This window comes from Eupeodes corollae, chromosome 2 (genome assembly GCF_945859685.1).
Source record: "Eupeodes corollae chromosome 2, idEupCoro1.1, whole genome shotgun sequence".
Taxonomy (NCBI): Eukaryota; Metazoa; Arthropoda; class Insecta; order Diptera; family Syrphidae; genus Eupeodes; species Eupeodes corollae.
Genome location: NC_079148.1, coordinates 22,204,749 through 22,224,116, shown reverse-complemented (window position 1 = coordinate 22,224,116; position 19,368 = coordinate 22,204,749). Strand labels below are relative to the sequence as shown.

The 19,368-nt window shown below is 31.8% G+C and overlaps 2 protein-coding genes and 1 non-coding gene across 3 annotated transcripts; 2 read left to right on the top strand and 1 right to left on the bottom strand.

Moving 5' to 3' along the window:
• Nucleotides 1-1,532: 1,532 nt before the first annotated feature.
• Nucleotides 1,533-3,218, top strand: LOC129947575 (thrombin-like enzyme acutin). The gene is made up of 4 exons (XM_056058193.1): nt 1,533-1,669; nt 1,738-1,903; nt 1,973-2,249; nt 2,741-3,218. Exons 1-4 carry the CDS (start codon nt 1,603-1,605, stop codon nt 3,119-3,121), a joined length of 891 nt encoding a protein of 296 aa, XP_055914168.1. The 5' UTR covers nt 1,533-1,602; the 3' UTR covers nt 3,122-3,218.
• Nucleotides 3,219-8,684: 5,466 nt separating this feature from the next.
• Nucleotides 8,685-8,878, bottom strand: LOC129948623 (U2 spliceosomal RNA). Its single transcript, XR_008781915.1, has one exon. It is a non-coding gene; the product is annotated as a U2 spliceosomal RNA (small nuclear RNA).
• Nucleotides 8,879-15,863: 6,985 nt separating this feature from the next.
• LOC129946603 (trypsin alpha-3) lies at nt 15,864-18,629 on the top strand. Its single transcript, XM_056056852.1, has 4 exons — nt 15,864-16,016; nt 17,143-17,338; nt 17,415-17,706; nt 18,194-18,629. The coding sequence occupies exons 1-4, from the start codon at nt 15,944-15,946 to the stop codon at nt 18,548-18,550; spliced, it is 918 nt and encodes a 305-aa protein (XP_055912827.1). The 5' UTR covers nt 15,864-15,943; the 3' UTR covers nt 18,551-18,629.
• The last annotated feature ends 739 nt before the right edge of the window (nt 18,630-19,368 follow it).

Sequence of the window (19,368 nt, the reverse complement as noted above, 5' to 3'; positions counted from 1 at the left end):
TTCTGTTGGATTCTTTTTTCTCCGTGTAGGAGATATTTAGGGTTTAGGTTTACATTTTGTGATTGCATTGCCCGTGTTTTGTTGGGAAATCTATCCATAGTAAAGTAGGATTTTACACGAATAACAAAAACAATATCCATAGTGAGAATAACACTGATAAAAGTTAGAGTAGAATCTCACTATGGATAGGTTTTTGACATTTATACGAGCCTCGAATAGATCTTATGCGATTTCGTTCTCAAATGTTGGTACGATTGATATTGCATTTGTTTCTCTATGGCTGTGTTCGTTGAGTAGTTCTGCATTTGGAATCATGTGTGTTTTCCATTGCGGAAAAAACAAATCTATTACTGTTGATATTATTTAGTTTTGTTAGTGAAAATGGACTAACTGGGCTTATTTTGCAAGAAAAAACAATAGAAAAGATATTTATGTTTTGCTATGTTTTCAAAAAAGGGTTTATCTCAGTTTAGAATAGATAAATCTCAACTCGATTCAGGTATATTAAGAATTGAGGCGAGCTGCAAGCTCGCTTTAACACCACATGTTAATGTAGTAGTCTACGAACAAACCAGCTTTTTGAAGTTTTATTTTATGTCAAATTTGTTTGGTTAAACTTAAAACTTTGAAATCGACCGCCAAGTCAATTGTGAAATGGAAAGCAAACAGACACCTTCATTCCTGTCCTACCGTTCATTCTTGTGGTCCTCAGAAGCACCACCTTCAACAAGAAGCGCAGTTTGGTGTCGATGAAACCCATGCAGTTCACCTGCATCTTGCGATTGAATAAGTCACAAATGGCAGAAAATGGATTCCGTGACGAAGTCGTGGAGAACGTTTGCGGTCTCTTGTTGAATTATCTGGCCCATGAATCCGCCACTCTGGCTTTCCCCGATCTGGTTGTACCGACAGTAGTAGCCTTGAAACAGTATATGTGTATAGGGTGTTCCAAAATTAACGCAAGATTTGAATTAAATAGAAAACGCCGTTTTTAGTCTTTTGATAGTTATATTTGTATTGACTCGTAAAGTACACAGGATAGGGTTATGTATGGAATAACACATCGGACAAATATACTGTTAGCTGTCAAATTGCTTTTTTTTCAGGGTTGCCAACACTTCACTGCACAAATGGCGGCAAATTCAAATCTTGCATTAATTTTGGGACACCCTATACATACTTTGAAAAGGGTTTTTGATGCAACTTATTATATTAATATATTCAATTCAAGTGTTGATGACTTTATATAGTGTGCTTTAATATTTGTGCATGCTTTAAAAAGTTCACGTTTTTTCTGTACTCAATAAAGAGCAGGTAAAATATTAAACTTAAAAATAAATGTATATGCGTCTTGTTGCATGCAACTTTTTTATAAGATCTTGCCGTCAAGTGTAAATATGGAATCATGCTTTTTTCATTTCTTTAAAATTGGAGTATAACAATAAAATGTTTATAATGTGGATGCACTTGTTAAAGCTTAGATAATTTATATCAGCACTCAAAATTGAGTACATTTGTTATATTTCTTGTCAATAACCATACTAAAGTTCTTTTCTTGCAACAGTAATTTGCTGTAAAGTCGTGTCTAATAAGGTCTTAACAATGCGTGCACTAGTTTTTATTTGTTTTTGTATATTTTTCAAATATTCGTTGGCTATTTCCAATGAAGGTAAAGCAGTGTTTTTAACTAAATGCATACAATACAAATAAATCATAGTGACATTTTAAAAATTAAAGATGGAAGAATTATAAATGGACATTTAACTGGAAATTCCAACACAAAACATCAGGTGTCAATTCGTGAGAAGATCTTAGATGATTTCTATTTTGGTTTGGGTTTTCTATGCGGTGGCAGCTTAATATCTCCAAATAGTGTTCTAACCGCAGCTCATTGTCTTCTAGAGTAAATTTCTATTCCGTTTATTCCCTACAAATATTTGGTTTTAATTATTTTTGTTTATTTTTTGTATAGTTCTTCGGAGAGTCCAATAAATGCCACGGCATTAATAGTTGCAATGGGAAATCTTGTAAAGAATGTTCGAGATAATGACACATTGGTATTCAATATCAAGAAATATTTGGTGCATCCAAATTATAATCGGACAACCATAACATTTGATATTGCGTATATATTTTTAGATGGCAAAGTACCAAACGATCATCCAACTATTCAACCAATTAGTTTGGTTGATACAAAAATGCCTTTAGGAACCGTTTGTGAAGTTACTGGCTGGGGATACACCGAAAAGGTAACTCAATTCAAATATTTTGTTATTTATTTAAGTTATCGGTTAATGTTTAACTTAGTTGATTCATTTGTAAGTGTTTTTATCCGACAAATTTCAATAAGTGTTAAGTTAGTGAAAAAAATTGATTAAAAATTTAATCCCTCGCATGCACTATGTAAGCAAATCAAAGCTATCAGTTTGACAGATGACGTTTGTAAAATTGTGTTAATAATAATTATTGAAGAAATATCTTTGCCTCAAATGTAGAGGTCGTTCTAAATGTCCATCAAATTTGCTTTCTCTTTTTTGAAGTGCATCAAGCTAAAACCAAAAAATATTTGACAGATCAACTTACTGTCAAAATAAATCTATTTTTAGTAGTATTCGATTGATGATGAAATAAAATTCAAGTTTTTGTATTTCATTGCACATGGATATTTAATAATGTAGAGTAGTTAATTCTGCTGTCAATTTTCAATAATACAAGTTTTTCTTATTTAAAACGATTTTAGGATGTTCCGTCAGATGATCTTTTGGCTGTTGATGTCCGAATTATCGATATCAATGTGTGTCAAATAGGCTATGACGGTATTTTAAAATTAACTGGTCAATTATGCGCTGGTTATATGACTGGTAAAAGAGATGCATGTGGAGGAGATTCAGGTGGCCCATTGGTGTGTAATGGAAAACTTACGGGAATTGTATCTTTTGGCGTTGGCTGTGGATCTGAAAGTAAACCTGGAATTTACACGGACGTTCTATTTTTTAAAACTTGGATTCGAAGAATTGCTAAGAATACTGGAAGTAGTTTTTCGACGAAAGTTTCTCTTTTGATTTTACCAATAATAAGTATTGTCCTTCTTAAAAATCATATTCAAATAATAATGTTATAGTTATAGGTATGTTTGTTAATAAAATTAAAATTCTGTTTATACACAGAAATGATTTATACAAAAATAAAATATAAATAGGTTTAGCCATAGCATGCATTCTAAAAAAATTTGTTTTCTTACTATGTTTGTAACACTTAAGAGTTCCCAATCCTTCTTGGTTGAAATAATATTCAAGCTTTGCTAAGTTTTCGAGTTAAACGATTTAAAACTTTCTATGCCTTTATGTACAATTAGGTCAAATATTATGATGATAAAATCAAAAGATGACGTTCTCTACGTCAAAGTGGACTTTTTGATGGCTACTTTATTACCAATTTTGAAGTCAAATACCTATATCGTGGCTGTGTCGAACTTTTTCTCCTCCATCTTCAGCTTTTTTTAATGGTTTGTTGACTATTATTAAGCAAAGTCTTAGCTTCAAGACTTTTTTTTGTGTACTCCAAAACCCATTTGTTTACATTGTTGTATTTGTAGTTTTGACATTAGGTGTATGAATAATAAAGTCCAGCAACAATTTGATGCGGTATATTTGCTTGTTTTGACAGTTTGTTTTTTTATTAAAGCCTAGAACGCTGCTGATGCGAAACGAAAATTTCCATACAAAAATGACATGACGAAATCATAAACTAAAAATTTCGCTGTGCTTTTCGTTTTTCAGTACGCTGTTGAATTACGAAATGTGTCATTTTAGTGGATAGCTGTACTAGATTTCTTAGTACAATTTTCCACTCTTTTCGTTCTCAATTTAATTGCCCGGCACATTAATTGCTTGCGAAATTTTGACGTTTAATTTTTTTATTGAAAACAAAAAATTGTTTAAAATAAAATGGATTTGTCTAATGTGTTCCAACAATACATTTCTGAATCGGAAACTCAGGATGTTGAAGATGTTATTTGTGATGTGCAAGAAGTGATGAAGATGAGCAGTGAACTTCAACTTCCAAAAAATAAACCGAAGAAAAAAAAATGATTTCTCTTCGGAGGAAAAAAAGAAACTGGCTTCGTTGGTCGAAGTTAGTGAAGCTATTTGGAAGTAAGAGCATAAGCTTCACAAAAATAATCCAGGCGTTGCGAGCCTCTGGAGTAATATATGTAGCTGCAGAAATGAAAAAACTATGTACTAACTGCTCAACAAAATGTGAATAAATAGAATTCTTTTCCACTTTTGCTTAACCAGCAGTTGACTGTCAGAACTTGTCAATTGTTTTTGACAGCTGACAGAACTCTCCAAAAATATTTTTCCGCTGTGGGTTTCGTTTTCATTTTGCTCTGCACTTTTAGACCGCCGAAAAAAACTCGTTTCACTTCAGCTGCGTACCTAAGTCGTGGCGAGGATTTTATATTTTCTTAATTAAGGTGATGTTACACTTTTATGTGTTTTTTTTTAATGTTGAAAAACTTTAATTATAGTTAAATTGTTAAAACTTATTTACCTTTTTTTAATAATCAAAATATGTACTTTTATGAAATAGTCATCATTTTGAAATTAAAAAAAAAGAATTATTAGAACATTCAAAAAAGATAATTTTTGGAACGCATAATTTTACTTCATATTACATTTAAAATAAAAAATAAAAAAACAATGTTTTTCTCCAAGTTTTTTCACATAATACAACAAATGTCTTGTTAATACAATTATAACTTTTTATAGAATTGGAAAGTGTATCTACTTAGTACAAACTTTTAAATGAAGTGAAGTTACAAACTAGCAATTTCTTGCTATTTTCGATCAAAAAGACCTCTGGCCACTAGGCCACCTTAAGAATCACGAAAATAGTACTAAGGGTTTATATCCAAAGATTCTACCTACTAAAATATGTATGCTTGGATTGGTGGAACAAATTTATTTTTATTTTAAACCGCCATCTCTTGTTTCTTAATCCCAACAAGCATTTTTGCTTCAGAAAGAAGTTTACTTGTCCGTCCGAAATACTTTGCCAATATTACACCATTCTTCTTTTAACATATAAATTTAACAAATTATAAAGAATAAGAAAGGTAAATTATTTATTTTTATAAGTTAACATTATATAATTATACATTTTGAAACAACCTAAAAACATGATATTTAAGTGACCAATTTGTTCTTATTAGATTTACAACAGTTTTCTTGTCAAGTTTATTATCTACAAAAACATACATAATTATAGGAAACAATATCACAAAATACAACACACTTTTCAGCCCACCCGATTTGATTTTGTATCCCTATATTCTGCATTAGATTTAATACATTCCAAAGAAATTCCCTTATTTTTGAATCTTAATCCATGATAGTCATATAAATAAGAAAAAAACGCTAGTTTCATTATTTCAAAAACAATTTTAAAGAGGGATTCTCGGGCGTATACGTACTTTTTTGTATTAAACTGTTCCAATATGTTAAAAGAACGTAAGCCGACTTAAGCGAAAATCGTGTTTTTAGTTTCACATATTTACCATTTTGTTTATCTTTCATTTAGTCTGGGTCCCATTACTCTATGACAAAAACTAGCAGTTAAATTTAAAAAAATCAAAGGAGCTTATGTTAAAATGGACAAAAAATGCATTTGCATAATAGCTTATGTCTATCTTGAGCCCAAATTGATCAAAACAAAAATAAAATATTTTTTTTTTGAAAAAGCTTAAGTCATGATATAGGCCCTTATTACATGTGGAAATCAAAAGAAATTATTGCTTAAGTTAACATAAGTTACTTTAAACCTACGCAAATTGAATCATTTAACAGCTTATGTCAACAGAAGCTATTTTAAAAAACGGCTTAAGTCCACATAAGCCATTTAACTACTTTAAATCGTTACAAAACACATGTCTTAAGACGACCTTAGTTATTTTTACGAATTTAACGGATGTCTTTCGCGGGAAATATGTGATTTTGCATATAGAATCATTTGTAAGAAGTTCGTAGAAGGGTAAGCTGCTCCTTTAGAAAATTTGGCCAAAGCAATGTTTTTTTTTGATTATTTGTTTGATTTCTATTTACTTCGCTCGTAAACATGTACCTAGTACAAGGGCGGATCCAGACTTTTCATCAGGGGGAGTCACACACTTAGATGTGTTTTTACTCACCGCTTAAAAATGTTCTCTAATGTTTTTTAAAGAATGCTAACAAAATTTAATAATTGCTAAAATGACAACTTTAGCTATCAAATTATTTAGAACACTATTGTCCAGCAAGTTTAAATATTTAATTTGGATGACTCATATGAAAGCATTCCAAGATTCTGTTGTCTAAATATGCCATATTTAAGGGCTAAAATACAATAGCTTAGAGCGTTTTTGGTGCATTTCGATCAGAAATGTAGGAAATTGTTTTGAAACGTTGCTTTTTTCCAAAAACAAAACACACTTTTCTTGTTTTCATTTCTATTAATGCGAAGAATGTTGCAAAAATTAAAAACTCCAGAAAATGAGAGAGAATCTGATATGTACAAAATGTCGGGCTTTTTTTGACGTAGTTTTTTCGAACTCAATTTCCGGGAGTCTATTATTACTACCTATCGTTATCAATCTGCTTACTCGTATTTGGATCTTAGAAAGGCGTCAACAAAACTTTAAAATTGTAGAGACAAAAAGATTTGGTTCTTGAATTTAAGGAAATAGTTGTATTTAAGAACATAATTTATCTAAAAATATTAAATTATAACAAAGTAACAAAGTTTTGTAGCACTCAGCAATTACACGTTTCAAAGCTTTTATATCAATAGATATGAAACGTTTATTATGATTTTCACTTAGCCATTAGTTAAACAAAAGTGTCACATGATTTTTTGGGACATTTATAGTATTGAAATTCATGTTTGAATCTCAGTTCTAGAGCATCCAAAGCGAAATCACTTCAAAAGTAGATTTATATAATTTTGTAAGATCTTTTGTATTCAACATAAAACCAATTTTGATAGAAATGAAATGCACGATTGGGTCGCAAGAACTTGATAATTTCTTCCAAAAAGTGTGTTTAAAACTATTGCCTATATTTTAAGATTTAAAAATGTACCTCAAAAATAAGTTCTTCTTAAAAATTTAAATGCCATTTTATTTGTCAAAAAATCTTGATTAACCTACTCTTTTTCGAAAATCATTTTAAATTTTGTCTTAAAAATATTTTTAGTATAACCACTAAATAAAGAGCTTATAAATATATGAACATTTTGTCATCTTTCTGAGTTATCGAGTTTTGTAAACAAAATTAGTATTTTATTAAAAATAAAAAAAATCATTTTTGATCATAAAAAATCATCATCACAGAAAGAAAAGAATTTTGAAATCGTTACATTAGTTCTTGAGAAAAATGAAGATTTTTTTGAGGGGTACCCTTCTGGAGCAATACAAAAATATGTTTTTCTTAAAGAAAGAAGCCAAATTAAAAACACAAAATTTTGAGAAAGTTTTAGAAAAATCACATGTTTGAACCAACAATTTTCTGTGGGGACTGCCGTTATTTTTTGTATTTATAAAATGATAAAAACTCCCTACACTAATCAGCTGAAAATCTTAATTTCAATCAAAACAATAGTTTGGACTGTAAGGACTAGGAAAGACAGACAGACGGAAGGAATCGAGGTACGACTTCTCTACCGTCGCAATGTCATATTTGATTAAAAACTCTAGGTTGAAATTGTTTACTAATGCAAGACTTGCTATATAGTTCCTATATGTTGCAGTTAAAATCACTTTAATAATCACTATTTCTGTGTGTCAAAAAAATGTAATAATAAAATTGAAGGCTAGTTTAAGGAATTCAAAGGCAACTTAATATAAAATTGATTATCTCTTATTCAAGGTTTCTTCTTAAGAACCTGAATATTTGCTCTTTTTCTTAGCAACAATTTTTATGAAAATAATTTAAATCATGACTTAAGTTTTTTCAAGTTCTAAGAGCCAAAATCAATATTTGAGTTGTTTTTAACAGCAAACCACTTTTTGGTGAATGTCGTTAAATTACTAATAAATCTTTAAATGAAATCTTTACTTATACAACTTAAATGTACAAGCTTTTTAGCCCATATGACCCCCCCCCTGGATGGTCTTCAGTCAAAAGTAGTACTTTTAGCAACAAAGTTTAAGGAAGTAAAATACAAATGTTGTTTTCATATACAAAAAATAAATAATTCATAATATAATGAGGGTCATTTGCATTAACACAATACGATTAGTTTTGAATTGAAGGGAATACCAACGAAAAAGCAAACAAATTATCCCCCAGGGGGAGTCATGAGCTGAAGCGTGTATGTGTATGTGTTTCAGCCATAAAAGAGGAATTCTCAGGCGTATACATACTTTTTTGCATTAAATAATGTTTAATTTAGCTTAATTACTAACAACTAACATCCACACAATGATAAAGTTTTCAATTGCGAGTTTTGTATTAAATTTAGAACTTATAACCGTGACTGTCCGTGAGTCTGACCCTAAAGAAGTCGTGAACACAATACATAACTACCGTTTCTTCTGAACGTCCACGTCCGTCCGCAGTTACATTCAAGATCTGAATAGGCAATTCATTTCAGTTTACAGAATCTGTAGATCATCTTTTCAGATTATTAAGTTTAGTATATTATTTTTAATTTGGGCCGATCCCGGCGGTACTGCAATACCGGGCCAACCCGCGACAGAGGTGGAGCAAGCCCCTAGCACTCCGTCTATTTCCAAAAATCAGTTTAACATTTGTTGTCCCCCGATGGGGGATCTATCAGATGTTAAGCTGATAAGAACAGATACTACACTTTGATCTTAGCCATAAGGCCGAGAAGCGATAACTTTTCCATGCTGCCCAACCACTACTTAACGTCGATGTCGACCATAAGGGTATGTGAATTTTTAAATGATAATTTTAAATAAATGCATATAAATAGTTGTTGGAATGAAACTGGATACGTATTTTTTTTTAAAACCACCCCAATTATTATGAAAAATATTTTTAGAAAAAAGGTTGAAGCAGCGTGTACATTACATACCTAGCCTATATCCATGGTCCATGGAGGACGAATAATAGGCATGTACAATGTACATATTATGTTACCAAAAAATTGTGCGAAGAGGATTGATGTAGTTAGGTACAAACTTGAGCAATGAGGAGGGTTTATGATTTACATAGTATTGCCTATATTTGTATATGTACTTCCTATATTTGTATATGTACTTCACAAATAAGAACATTAAAAATAAGAAATGTGATAAAGTTGTTCCTGATTAAATACAGTATTAAAAGGAGCAAGTTCATATTTATCTTCGTAATAAAAATAAGCAAGGCATCTATTAGGTATACGTACAGTAAAACCATCATAAGTGCATCTCTCTTAAGTTCCAGACCATATTAATACCTAAATTTATTTTTGTAAAACAATATTCTAAGTATTTTTTCAAATATAACTAATCTCACAAGTAACTTTGTCTTAACTGCCTTCCTTGCTTAACTGTCATTACTCTTGTGTAAGTATAGGTAAACATTTAAAATAAGCTGAATCCTTCAGAGTATTCTTTTATTTCAATTATTTTAGGATTCAAAAATAACTATCTTAATTAGCTACAAGGCGGGGTAAATTTTTAGTTTATAGTTTAAAGTTTTTACAGGTTTATTTAAGGTGATACACTTATCCAGGTTTTACTGTAAATTTATGAAATTGTCAGTACAGGCGTTGTTGTACATTAAAAATTGAAAAAAAAAATACCTGTGTAGTGTAGACAGGTAGAGAGAATACCTATGTATCAATCATGGAAAACAAAAAGAGTGCTAATGAAAGGTAAACATTCCTATCTTCCCTATACTGACAATTTTTATCGGAAAATGTATATGCACACATATGTATATAGTAGTACCCGTAGCATGATGGTTAGTGCGTTGGACTGTCATGCAAGAGGTCTTGGGTTCAATCCCTGCCTGTGCCACCATAATTTAAAAAAAAATAATTTTCGCGGGTACTGCCTCTTGCGAGGAATTGACAATTCCTTCAAGAGTAATTCTTGTCATGAAAAAGTGCTTTCTCAAACTAGCCGTTCGGATTCGGCCTTAAATTGTAGGTCCCTTCCATTCCTGACAACAGTACTCGCACACAGGAATGGTTGAGAGTTGTAAGTCACTAGGCCCTGGTTCACAACGGACTGTTGCGCCACCCCATTTGATTTTGATGTATATAGGATGATGCTGATGCCTTTATTTAAAAATTCTTAAAACCAATAAATATCTGTTGATTTCGGTACTTTTTATTTGTGGTGAGTAGCTACTCTGATATCAAAAGTCTAACATATGTTAAGGTAAACAACATTATTGGTCTAGTTAAATGCTTCTTGTATTAAGCAGAGTATACACTGATTGCATACAAATGTTGCTTCCTTGCGAAATTCTCTCCAAAATTTAGCCAAGCGTTAGTTAAGGTAAACTAACAACCACCAACTCCAGCTTTATTCACAATCTGTCAAAATTTTACACAGGAAACAAAGGTTTGAAAACACATACTCTGATGTTTATTCATATTTTTACTTGCAAAAAATAGGAACTATGTGGCAATTATTGCATTCGTAAAAAAATTGAACTCAAGATTTTAATCAAACATGACATTACGATGGTACAGAAGTCGATAAAATGGTTTCAACTATTCCGTCCATCTGTCTGCCTGTCTTCGCCCCTACAGCCAAAGCTATTTGGTCGATTGATATTAAACTTGAAAGATAAAGTTTTGAGCCGATTTTCGTTAGGCGTTTTAACAAAAATTGAAAAATGTTATATAAAAACACTCAAACTATTTACAAATACAAATATTGAAAAGTTCGGTTCTTTTTTTTAAATCAAACTGTCTTTACATTTTTGAAAATAAAAAATAACCTTTATTAAATTTTAAAATGTAGCAAATATTTGTAAAAATACTCTTTGGAGTCGGGTTAATATCATTTAAAAGCTATTTTCAAACCATGGCTAATTGGATTTGTTTCATATGTGCAACCACGATAGTGATTCTTTTTTGCGCTCGTGTAATCAGACTCAATATAATAAGAATTTATAAGCATTCAAAGCGTCTACAATTATTTTTGAAACACTTATAAATACTTAGCTGTCACTATTTGACTGACATAAAAAACAAATTTCAAAACTTAAATTAAAATGAAAAAAAAACTAAATATAAACGAACAAGATATTTTGTTTACTATTTCACCTGTCAAATATAGGGTTTTTTTGGCGCGGATAGATTTTTTTGCCCCGCTGCCGTGGCGGCCATTTTGTTTTGGTGACATCTGTCAAATCTTCAGTTTATTATTCAGCTATTTATGCAAAATCATCATGGCAAGTTACACGATTGAACGATAGACGTGGTTTCACTTCATAGTCGACTTTTTAACGTTTGGTGGCCAAATTTGAGACGACTAGTTCAGTAAACAATCAGCCAATACCCGTACATTTAAGGAACGCAAAATCGGTAGAGAACATCGCCGTGGTCCGGCAAAGCAGAACCCGATGCAGTCTATTCCTCGCCTTGCTCAAGAACTCGTCCTTTTGCAGACTTCAACTTGGCGAATTTCGCATCGGGACTTGGACCTAGACACGTACAAGATCCAACTGACCCAAGAGCTTAAAGTTCATGACCATAGACAAGGCTGTTTGTTCGCTGACTTGGCTTCGAATTGTTTGGAAGAGGACTCTAATTTTGTCCGAAAAATAAGATTAGTGATGAGACGTATTTTTGGATGAATCTGTGTTAACAGGAAAAATTGCTGTATATGGGAAGACATCAACCCACGCGAGGTTCACCAGGTGATAATGCAACCTCAAAAAGTTACTGTTTGGTGTGGATTTTGGGCCAGCGGCGGCGTAATTGGTGCGTATTTTTTTCAAAACGACATTAGTGAGGCGGTCACCTTAAACAATGAGTGCTAAATAACGATGATAACTAATTTTGTATGGCCCAAATCGAAGCCTATGGACCTAGACGATATGTGGTTCCAGCAGGACGGCGCGGCGCGGCGGGCGCTACGTGCCACACAGCACAAGAAACGAAATCTACACACAACATCTCTATACTTGGTGTTCAGCCAAAAACACTCTATTTGAAAATATACAGTTGTGTTCATAAAAATAGCAGTGCTGGTCACATTTTATTTGATTGTCAATTATTTAAATAACGGAGATTCTTACAAAAAAACTTAACATGTTACTTGCATTTTTAGCTTGAAGTTATACATTATACTCTACTTTTCACGGTGAACGCACATTAATTCAAGCTCTCTGAATATAGAGTGTTCATAAAAATAGCAGTGTCCTTGATTTTATAATTAAAAAGTGTTAGAAATTAATTTTTTTTGTTATTTTTCGGTAAATAAACATTTTACTTTTTAATAAAGTTTTAAGTATTTAAGTATTTGTAACATACTAGCATAAAAATAATTGATAAATATAAGCTCATAAATAAACAATGGAACAGTCAAGACACTGCCCGAAAAAAATTTGAAAACTTATTAGAAAACTTCGTTTGGAGGGAAAAATCTACCAAAATATTCAAGACATCCTAGGCTGCTCAGCAAAATTGGTCAATGACGCCTTAAAATGGCAAAATAAACCGTAAACGCGAGGCCCAAAAATGATGACTACTGCCAGAAGTGACAGAAAAATTGTTCAGTTAGCAAAACAGAACCCTTCCATAGGCTCTAGGAAAATAAGAAATGGACTTCAACTGTTTGTTGGCACCGTCACAATACGAAGACGTCTTTTAGAAGCGAAGTGACCAGCCCGAAGTCCCTGCAAGGTACCGTTCTTGACGAAAAGGCATGTGGCAAAGAGAATGGAGTTTTCCAGGGAATGGGAGGAATGTTCTGTGGAGCGATGACAGCAAAGTCGTTCTTTTCGGATCCAAGGGTCATCGAGAATATGTGAGAAGACCCCAAAATGCAGCAAAGGATCCACAGTACACTATAAAAACAGAGAAGCATGGTGGAGGAAAAATTATGATATGGGCTTGCTTTTCATACTACGGGGTCGGGCCAAGTATATGAAAATTATCGAGGAAGTTGCGTTACCCTATGCTGAAGAGGAAATGCCGTTGGCTTGGGTATACCAACAAGACTATGACCCAAAGCATACATATGTCAAAAAATGCAAAATCATGGTTTGCGTAGAAGAAGTTATCCGTTATGAAGTGGCCCACTCAATCCCCGACCTTAACCTCATCGAATATTAAGGGGATGTTAAGAACGCAGCTCATAAAGCAAAACCCAAGAATTCGAAAGAATTGTGGAAAGCAGTGCGTGATTCGTGGAACGCAATACCAATCAAAAGGTTTCAGGTTTTAGTGGACTCGATGCCACGTAGATGCGAAGCAGTCATAAAAAACAATGGTTATGCTACAAAGTACTAATTGTGAGCTAACACTATTTGTATACTTTCATATAACTTATTACAGTTTTTCTTACTTCTTACGTAATAGATCCAGTACTTCGTTATGCACTGCTATTTTTATGGACAGCCATATTTTTAAAAACGGTTTTTACTGTGACTAGTCTAACGGTAAAAAATCGATAGTCCTTTTTTTCAGTTATTATGAACAAAATATTTTATTTTGTTATTGGAAGTTTAATGAAATGTTTTATAACGTTAATATTGAAGGTCTTTTGGTTTTATTTGGAAAGCACCGCTTTTTTTATGAACACAACTGTAAATAGTTCGTACGTATCACCCTTCAAAACCCAATTGTTTACATTGTTGTTATTGTAATGTGGGCGAATTCAACGAGAAAAATTGTCGTGTTTTACGCATATTTTATGTATGTATTACGGAGTTTTTAGGGGAAATTTCATAAAATTAGATGAGAAATCACACGCATACTTAAATGAGTTTATGAGTCCGATTTCCGGTTTAGCTTGTAGGTAATATGGCTACCGAGGATTTTTGTCTTTACTAGAGTGTTTTTGTGTTCAACATTCAACTATTCGTTCAGTACTAAAAAAGAAATACAAATTTGAAGCACTGAACGTTCAAAGGTAAAAAAGAAGCACATTTTGTTGTTTGACAGTTCAGGATCTTCTCTGAACTAAAATCGAAACACTCTTTATATGCATACACACATTTTTAACTTATTTCTTAGTTTTTTTTAGATTTAGTTATACGTTTTTCTCAAGTTATTGTGTCACTTCAGTGAGACCGCAAAAATGATTTGAGGATTAAAACATATAATTTTCAAGCTGTCAAATAATTGTAGTCCAACTAATAACTTATTGGAAAACAAAAATAAAGTTAGTGAACTGGTAATTAGTTTTTCGAAAATAATTTGCGCTATCCCACCGATCGTCGAAATTTAAAAATGTCTACAATTTTAAACTTTTCTTGCAAAGCTCAAATCGAACACATTAATATAAGAGACTTAATCCGCCAGAAACTGAGCTGACGTTATAAACCAATTCTTTTGGATAGTTTTGACAGTACTCATGTAGGAAATAGTATTCACGATAGCAACCAATAATGTTATATTAGCAATCTCTTACGATAAAATAAATTCCCAGGTCTAAATTTCCATTACAAGTGTTTCTGAACGTACCCATTGGTGATCAACAGTATATCAACGTAAAGGTACGTTACCATTGAATACAATATTTAATATGGTTGTTATAGATACTCACCTTTTAGATCAAAAACTATAATCTGTTAAGAAATTTTATTTTGCAATAATAAAAGATATGAAAGTGAGTCCCCAATTAAACAAACAATCAAAATCCCATTGAGTCCACTTTAAAATTTCCTAAATGCGTGCGTTCCTATACCCAACACGCAATAAACATAAATATAAATGTAGGTAAGTATAATTACACCTTATACGAGTATCTATAGGAGGGTAAGTTTTTATAGTTATAATACACCTACTTACCTATCTCATAAATTCATTAATTAAAATTGTTACCCTCTTATCAAAGAGATATTATCTCTTTTAATTCAACTAGGTATATTGTTTCACAGTTATAGATTGTAGTATATCTATAGATATACTATAACTCTCATATATATATCTTAAAAAATATTTTTATAACATTGGAAATTCTTATCTTATTCTCTTATAGTGAAAATCAATAAATATGTTTTGAAGTTTTCTAATAAAAATAATATTAACTGTTCATTCTTGTCGTAATAATTTGCTCGTTTTCATTATTTTGAAGTAAGACATTTAAGACCAATAACTTTTTTGAAATTTGAAGGTACAATTTTTGTTTTTAGTAACACGCTTATACTCCAACAAAATGTGCCCTATCATTGAAAACCTCTAGAGAAATTGGGAGTCCCTCGGTTTTTTTTCGGTATCTTGAATTACCTTCGAAGGCAAATCGAATCCAATGACGGCTAAAATCCCAAAATATTTGTTTTTCTCGATATAAATTAGTTCTGCGAAAAATACTTTTGTGGTTGCCAAGTAAGTACATGAAATCACTTTAAAGGTGGCAACCCTGTACTTCTGTTTTCAGTTACTAAATATTCATGGACCTAGATACATAAACTTTTTTTTTAATCTCCAATCTCATAAGTTAAAAAAGGCCTTTTTGTATGATTCCAATATGTGTACCATACAAAATTTTGAAGTATCGATAAAATGCAACCAAAATTGTATGTGACAGATAAGATTTGACGTTTGTGCTTGCTTTTTATGCTTGCTTGAAATATCTATGTACATACATACATAAAAACATTTCCAGATATAAGAGTAATATCAATTAATTGAAAATAAAAATATTATATTGGTTTATTAGAATTTTTAAAAAGATCCAATTTTTAGTCAATCAACAACCAGTGTTCTGTCTACACTGCCATAATTTTTCACTTCGATTTTTTTTTATAATTTTAATTTTTTTGAAATGATTTTAAGATCCAATAAATTGACATTATGGCGCCTAAATCTGATTTTAATCTGTCTGATGACTTCAAAAAGTGAGTGAAATTTGTGGTCAAAAAGACAATACTCACCACAGTGATTTGACAAAAGTGATTTTTTTGACAACTACTTCAAAAAAAGTGGAAATCATTCGTTCATAAAAGACAAACATTTTACAAATGGTGACTTTGTACTTTTTTTTAACACATCAACAAAAATCAATTTTGACGTAAAGAGCACATATTTTGAACTCAGTTAATATTGATAAAATATTATGAATCATATGAAACTTACATCCAATTTCCTACAGATACCACTTTAAAGTGATTTGAGTTGTTTTGCTTTTCTATGCCTCATCAAGTTAGAAGGTTTTTCGTGTAACATTGGAATCACACAAATAATAATAATTTGATCAACGGATAACATACATTGTAAGAAATTGAAGTGTTATCATTCAAAGACCAAGATCGTTAACAGTGCCCTCTGTTATCTTAATTCGAAGGTGGATGATAAACAAACTAAAACAACAACAAAAAAACGATGGAATCATTAATTTATGACAAGGAAATTTGATTTAATTAAAAAAGGATAATTCAAAATTCAAATTTGTCCCCTTCCTTGCTTTCCATTTGCCAAAATAGATTTGTTTATTTGTTCAAATTTTCAGATTAAAATATTATACCAAGGCCAATTTTATTCAATTTAATTTGATTGTGAAATTATGTTGAAAATATTTAAGAAAAACGTCTTGTTTTTAGTTCCAATATCTTCTGAAGAAGGTAGATCAATCGAAAGATGTTCTAGTTTCAATTTGACAGATACTATGACAACTGACACTATACTTTAACTGTCAAGTAATAAAACCAACCCAATGAAATTCGTTTTTAATTGTGTTATTGTATGTCTGCGTAAATAGTTAGATTCCAATGCTGATAGCTGGAACTGAATTTGACATAACTCAAAAAAGAGAGTTAAATCATCCAAAAAGTTATAAGATCTACAAATTTGATTTTAGATAACAATAAATCTATAATAAAAATCAATCTACTTTTCCCAATGAAATGTAAAAAAAGTGTTTTTGTCGGATAAATTGATCTATTGTACCAATGGAAAACTTACCCGTACATTTATTGTTCTTATAAGTCAGAGCTTATATAATTATTATTTGTTTGATATTCACAGTTTTAATCATACAAGCCGACAACGATGATCCACAAGCTAGAATAATTAATGGTGAATTAGCAAAATCTGACAATACCAAACATCAAGTTTCAATTCGTATTAAATCAATGGATTATCCATTTGGAAGCGGACACATTTGTGGTGGGTCTTTAATTGGACCCAAAAAAGTTTTGACAGCTGCACATTGTGTATACAAGTAAGTTGTTTTTTTTTTTTTTAAATATTAAGTACCAAAGAAAATATTTATGTATTTTTTTTTTCTAATTATTCAGTTCTGAGAAAAAGAAATTCCGTGAGCCAAGAGAATTTTCCGTAGTTATGGGAACATTAAATCGATTTAAGCCAAGTGGAACAATAAGTTCTGATGTAACATCTTTAGCATATTTAAAAACATTTGACATTAAAACAATGACAGATGATGTGGCGATAATGTTTTTAAAGAAAGGTCTAGCAGTAAATGGAACACATCCAAAAATTCAACCAATTGCTTTAAATAATTTCACGTTGCCACCAGGATATATTTGTCAAGTTTCTGGTTGGGGTAAAACACATAGTAGTAATAAGGTAAGTAATCCTAGTTGTTTACAAATGGCCGGACTTGACAGCTTTGAATTTTTACTCTGCGAACGCACCCTTAAGCTAATGGTTAAACTATTAATGTCAAAAAATACACTTCGCTCATAATCTTCCGTTCGTGAGACAGTAACATTTAGAACGTTAAAGACATTAACGAAAAACGTTTATCGAATCGATCACAGGATTCGTATCAAATGTCATTTTTGACATTTCTACCATAGTACAAACGTCAAAAAATCGCTCCGAATCCACCCGCAAATCATTAATCGGATGAATATGCGGTATTTCAATAAAGGAAAAATAAAATATTATAACCATAAGAACACTTCATCTACAAAAATTTAAATAAGTGGTTTTCATGTAGTTGAAGTTGTCATTCAATGTTGTCAAGACCTTATTCGAAAAGCCATGTACCAAGAATTGGCTAATTATTAAGGTAGTCACACAATTTTGTATTTTTACTTTAATATTTCAGGACCTTCCGGCAGAGCTGCGCATCACAAATGTATCAATTGTTGCAAAAAAAGATTGCGTGGTTCCTTATGGCAACGCAATTAAACCTGGAATGCTTTGTGCTGGTTTGATGTTAGGTGGAAATGATGCTTGCCAAGGGGACTCCGGTGGACCGTTGGTGTATAATAATGCCCTTGTAGGAATTGTTTCCTGGGGTTCTGGATGTGGCCAAAGAGCGTATCCTGGTGTATATGCCGATGTGAAATACTATATTAACTGGATAACAAAAACAAATGCTAGTGGTAAATTAAGTTGGAGCATAAGAACTATGTCAATTGGGATAGTAATTTTGATTTTCAACTCAGTTAACTTTATTTAATATATACATATTTATATGTTTGTAGGTATTTAGGAACATTTATGTTTGTAAGAAAAAAAAATTAAATTATTATTACGTATTTTTTTGTTTTACTCGTTTTTGGAAAATATGTAAACTTCTTCTTTTTAAAAGTGGTAATCTCCACCTGGCCACTTGGGCACAGGTCTAGGGTTCAATCACTACCTGTGCCTTTTAAAGTTTTTTTTTGGCACAGGTACGCCATTAATGTAAACATTACTCATAGATAGGTACGGTTGAAAGTTGTAAGTTGTTAGGCCCTAGTTTTCAACGGATTGTTGCGCCACATACCAATTTCTATTCTTAATACTATGGGGAAGATTCTGACTTCGATTCTGTACATAAGGCTCACCAAGTGGATCGATAACACTAATCGTCTAAGCAAGTTTCAAGCTGGTTTTCTTTCGTGCTTTTCAACGATGGATCACATTTTTTCACTTACCAGTATTGCCAGGAAGTCTATTGAAAAGAAAAAGAAATTGTTTGCTTGTTTTGTAAATTTCAAAGCAGTATTTGATAAGGTCAATAGACAGCCTTGATGTATAAGCTCTCATTACTAGGGAACTCCCGAAAATTCCTGATGATTTTTTTTAAATTTTTAGAGTCACCAAGCGCCTCTGTATGGTATGGATCAGAGTTTTCGGATTGGTTTGAAACAACAGCGGGTGTTCCATAAAGCTGCATTTTTAGGCCAGTAATGTTTGCTTGGTTTATCGACGATATCTGTGATGAACTTCCACGAGGAATACTCTTCGCCGATATCCAAGTGAAAGTTTTTTTAGTTGTACTAGCTGAAAATC

What these genes read in the sequence shown, in the direction of transcription:
- LOC129947575 (XM_056058193.1), top strand. Translation starts at nt 1,603, where the DNA reads ATGCGTGCACTAGTTTTTATTTGTTTTTGTATATTTTTCAAATATTCG. An exon ending in GCAGCTCATTGTCTTCTAGA is followed by an intron (nt 1,904 to 1,972) that starts GTAAATTTCTAT and finishes TTTTTTGTATAG; the next exon opens with TTCTTCGGAGAGTCCAATAA. An exon ending in GCTGGGGATACACCGAAAAG is followed by an intron (nt 2,250 to 2,740) that starts GTAACTCAATTC and finishes AAACGATTTTAG; the next exon opens with GATGTTCCGTCAGATGATCT.
- LOC129946603 (XM_056056852.1), top strand. Translation starts at nt 15,944, where the DNA reads ATGATTTTAAGATCCAATAAATTGACATTATGGCGCCTAAATCTGATT. An exon ending in CTGTCTGATGACTTCAAAAA is followed by an intron (nt 16,017 to 17,142) that starts GTGAGTGAAATT and finishes TGATATTCACAG; the next exon opens with TTTTAATCATACAAGCCGAC. An exon ending in AAACACATAGTAGTAATAAG is followed by an intron (nt 17,707 to 18,193) that starts GTAAGTAATCCT and finishes TTAATATTTCAG; the next exon opens with GACCTTCCGGCAGAGCTGCG.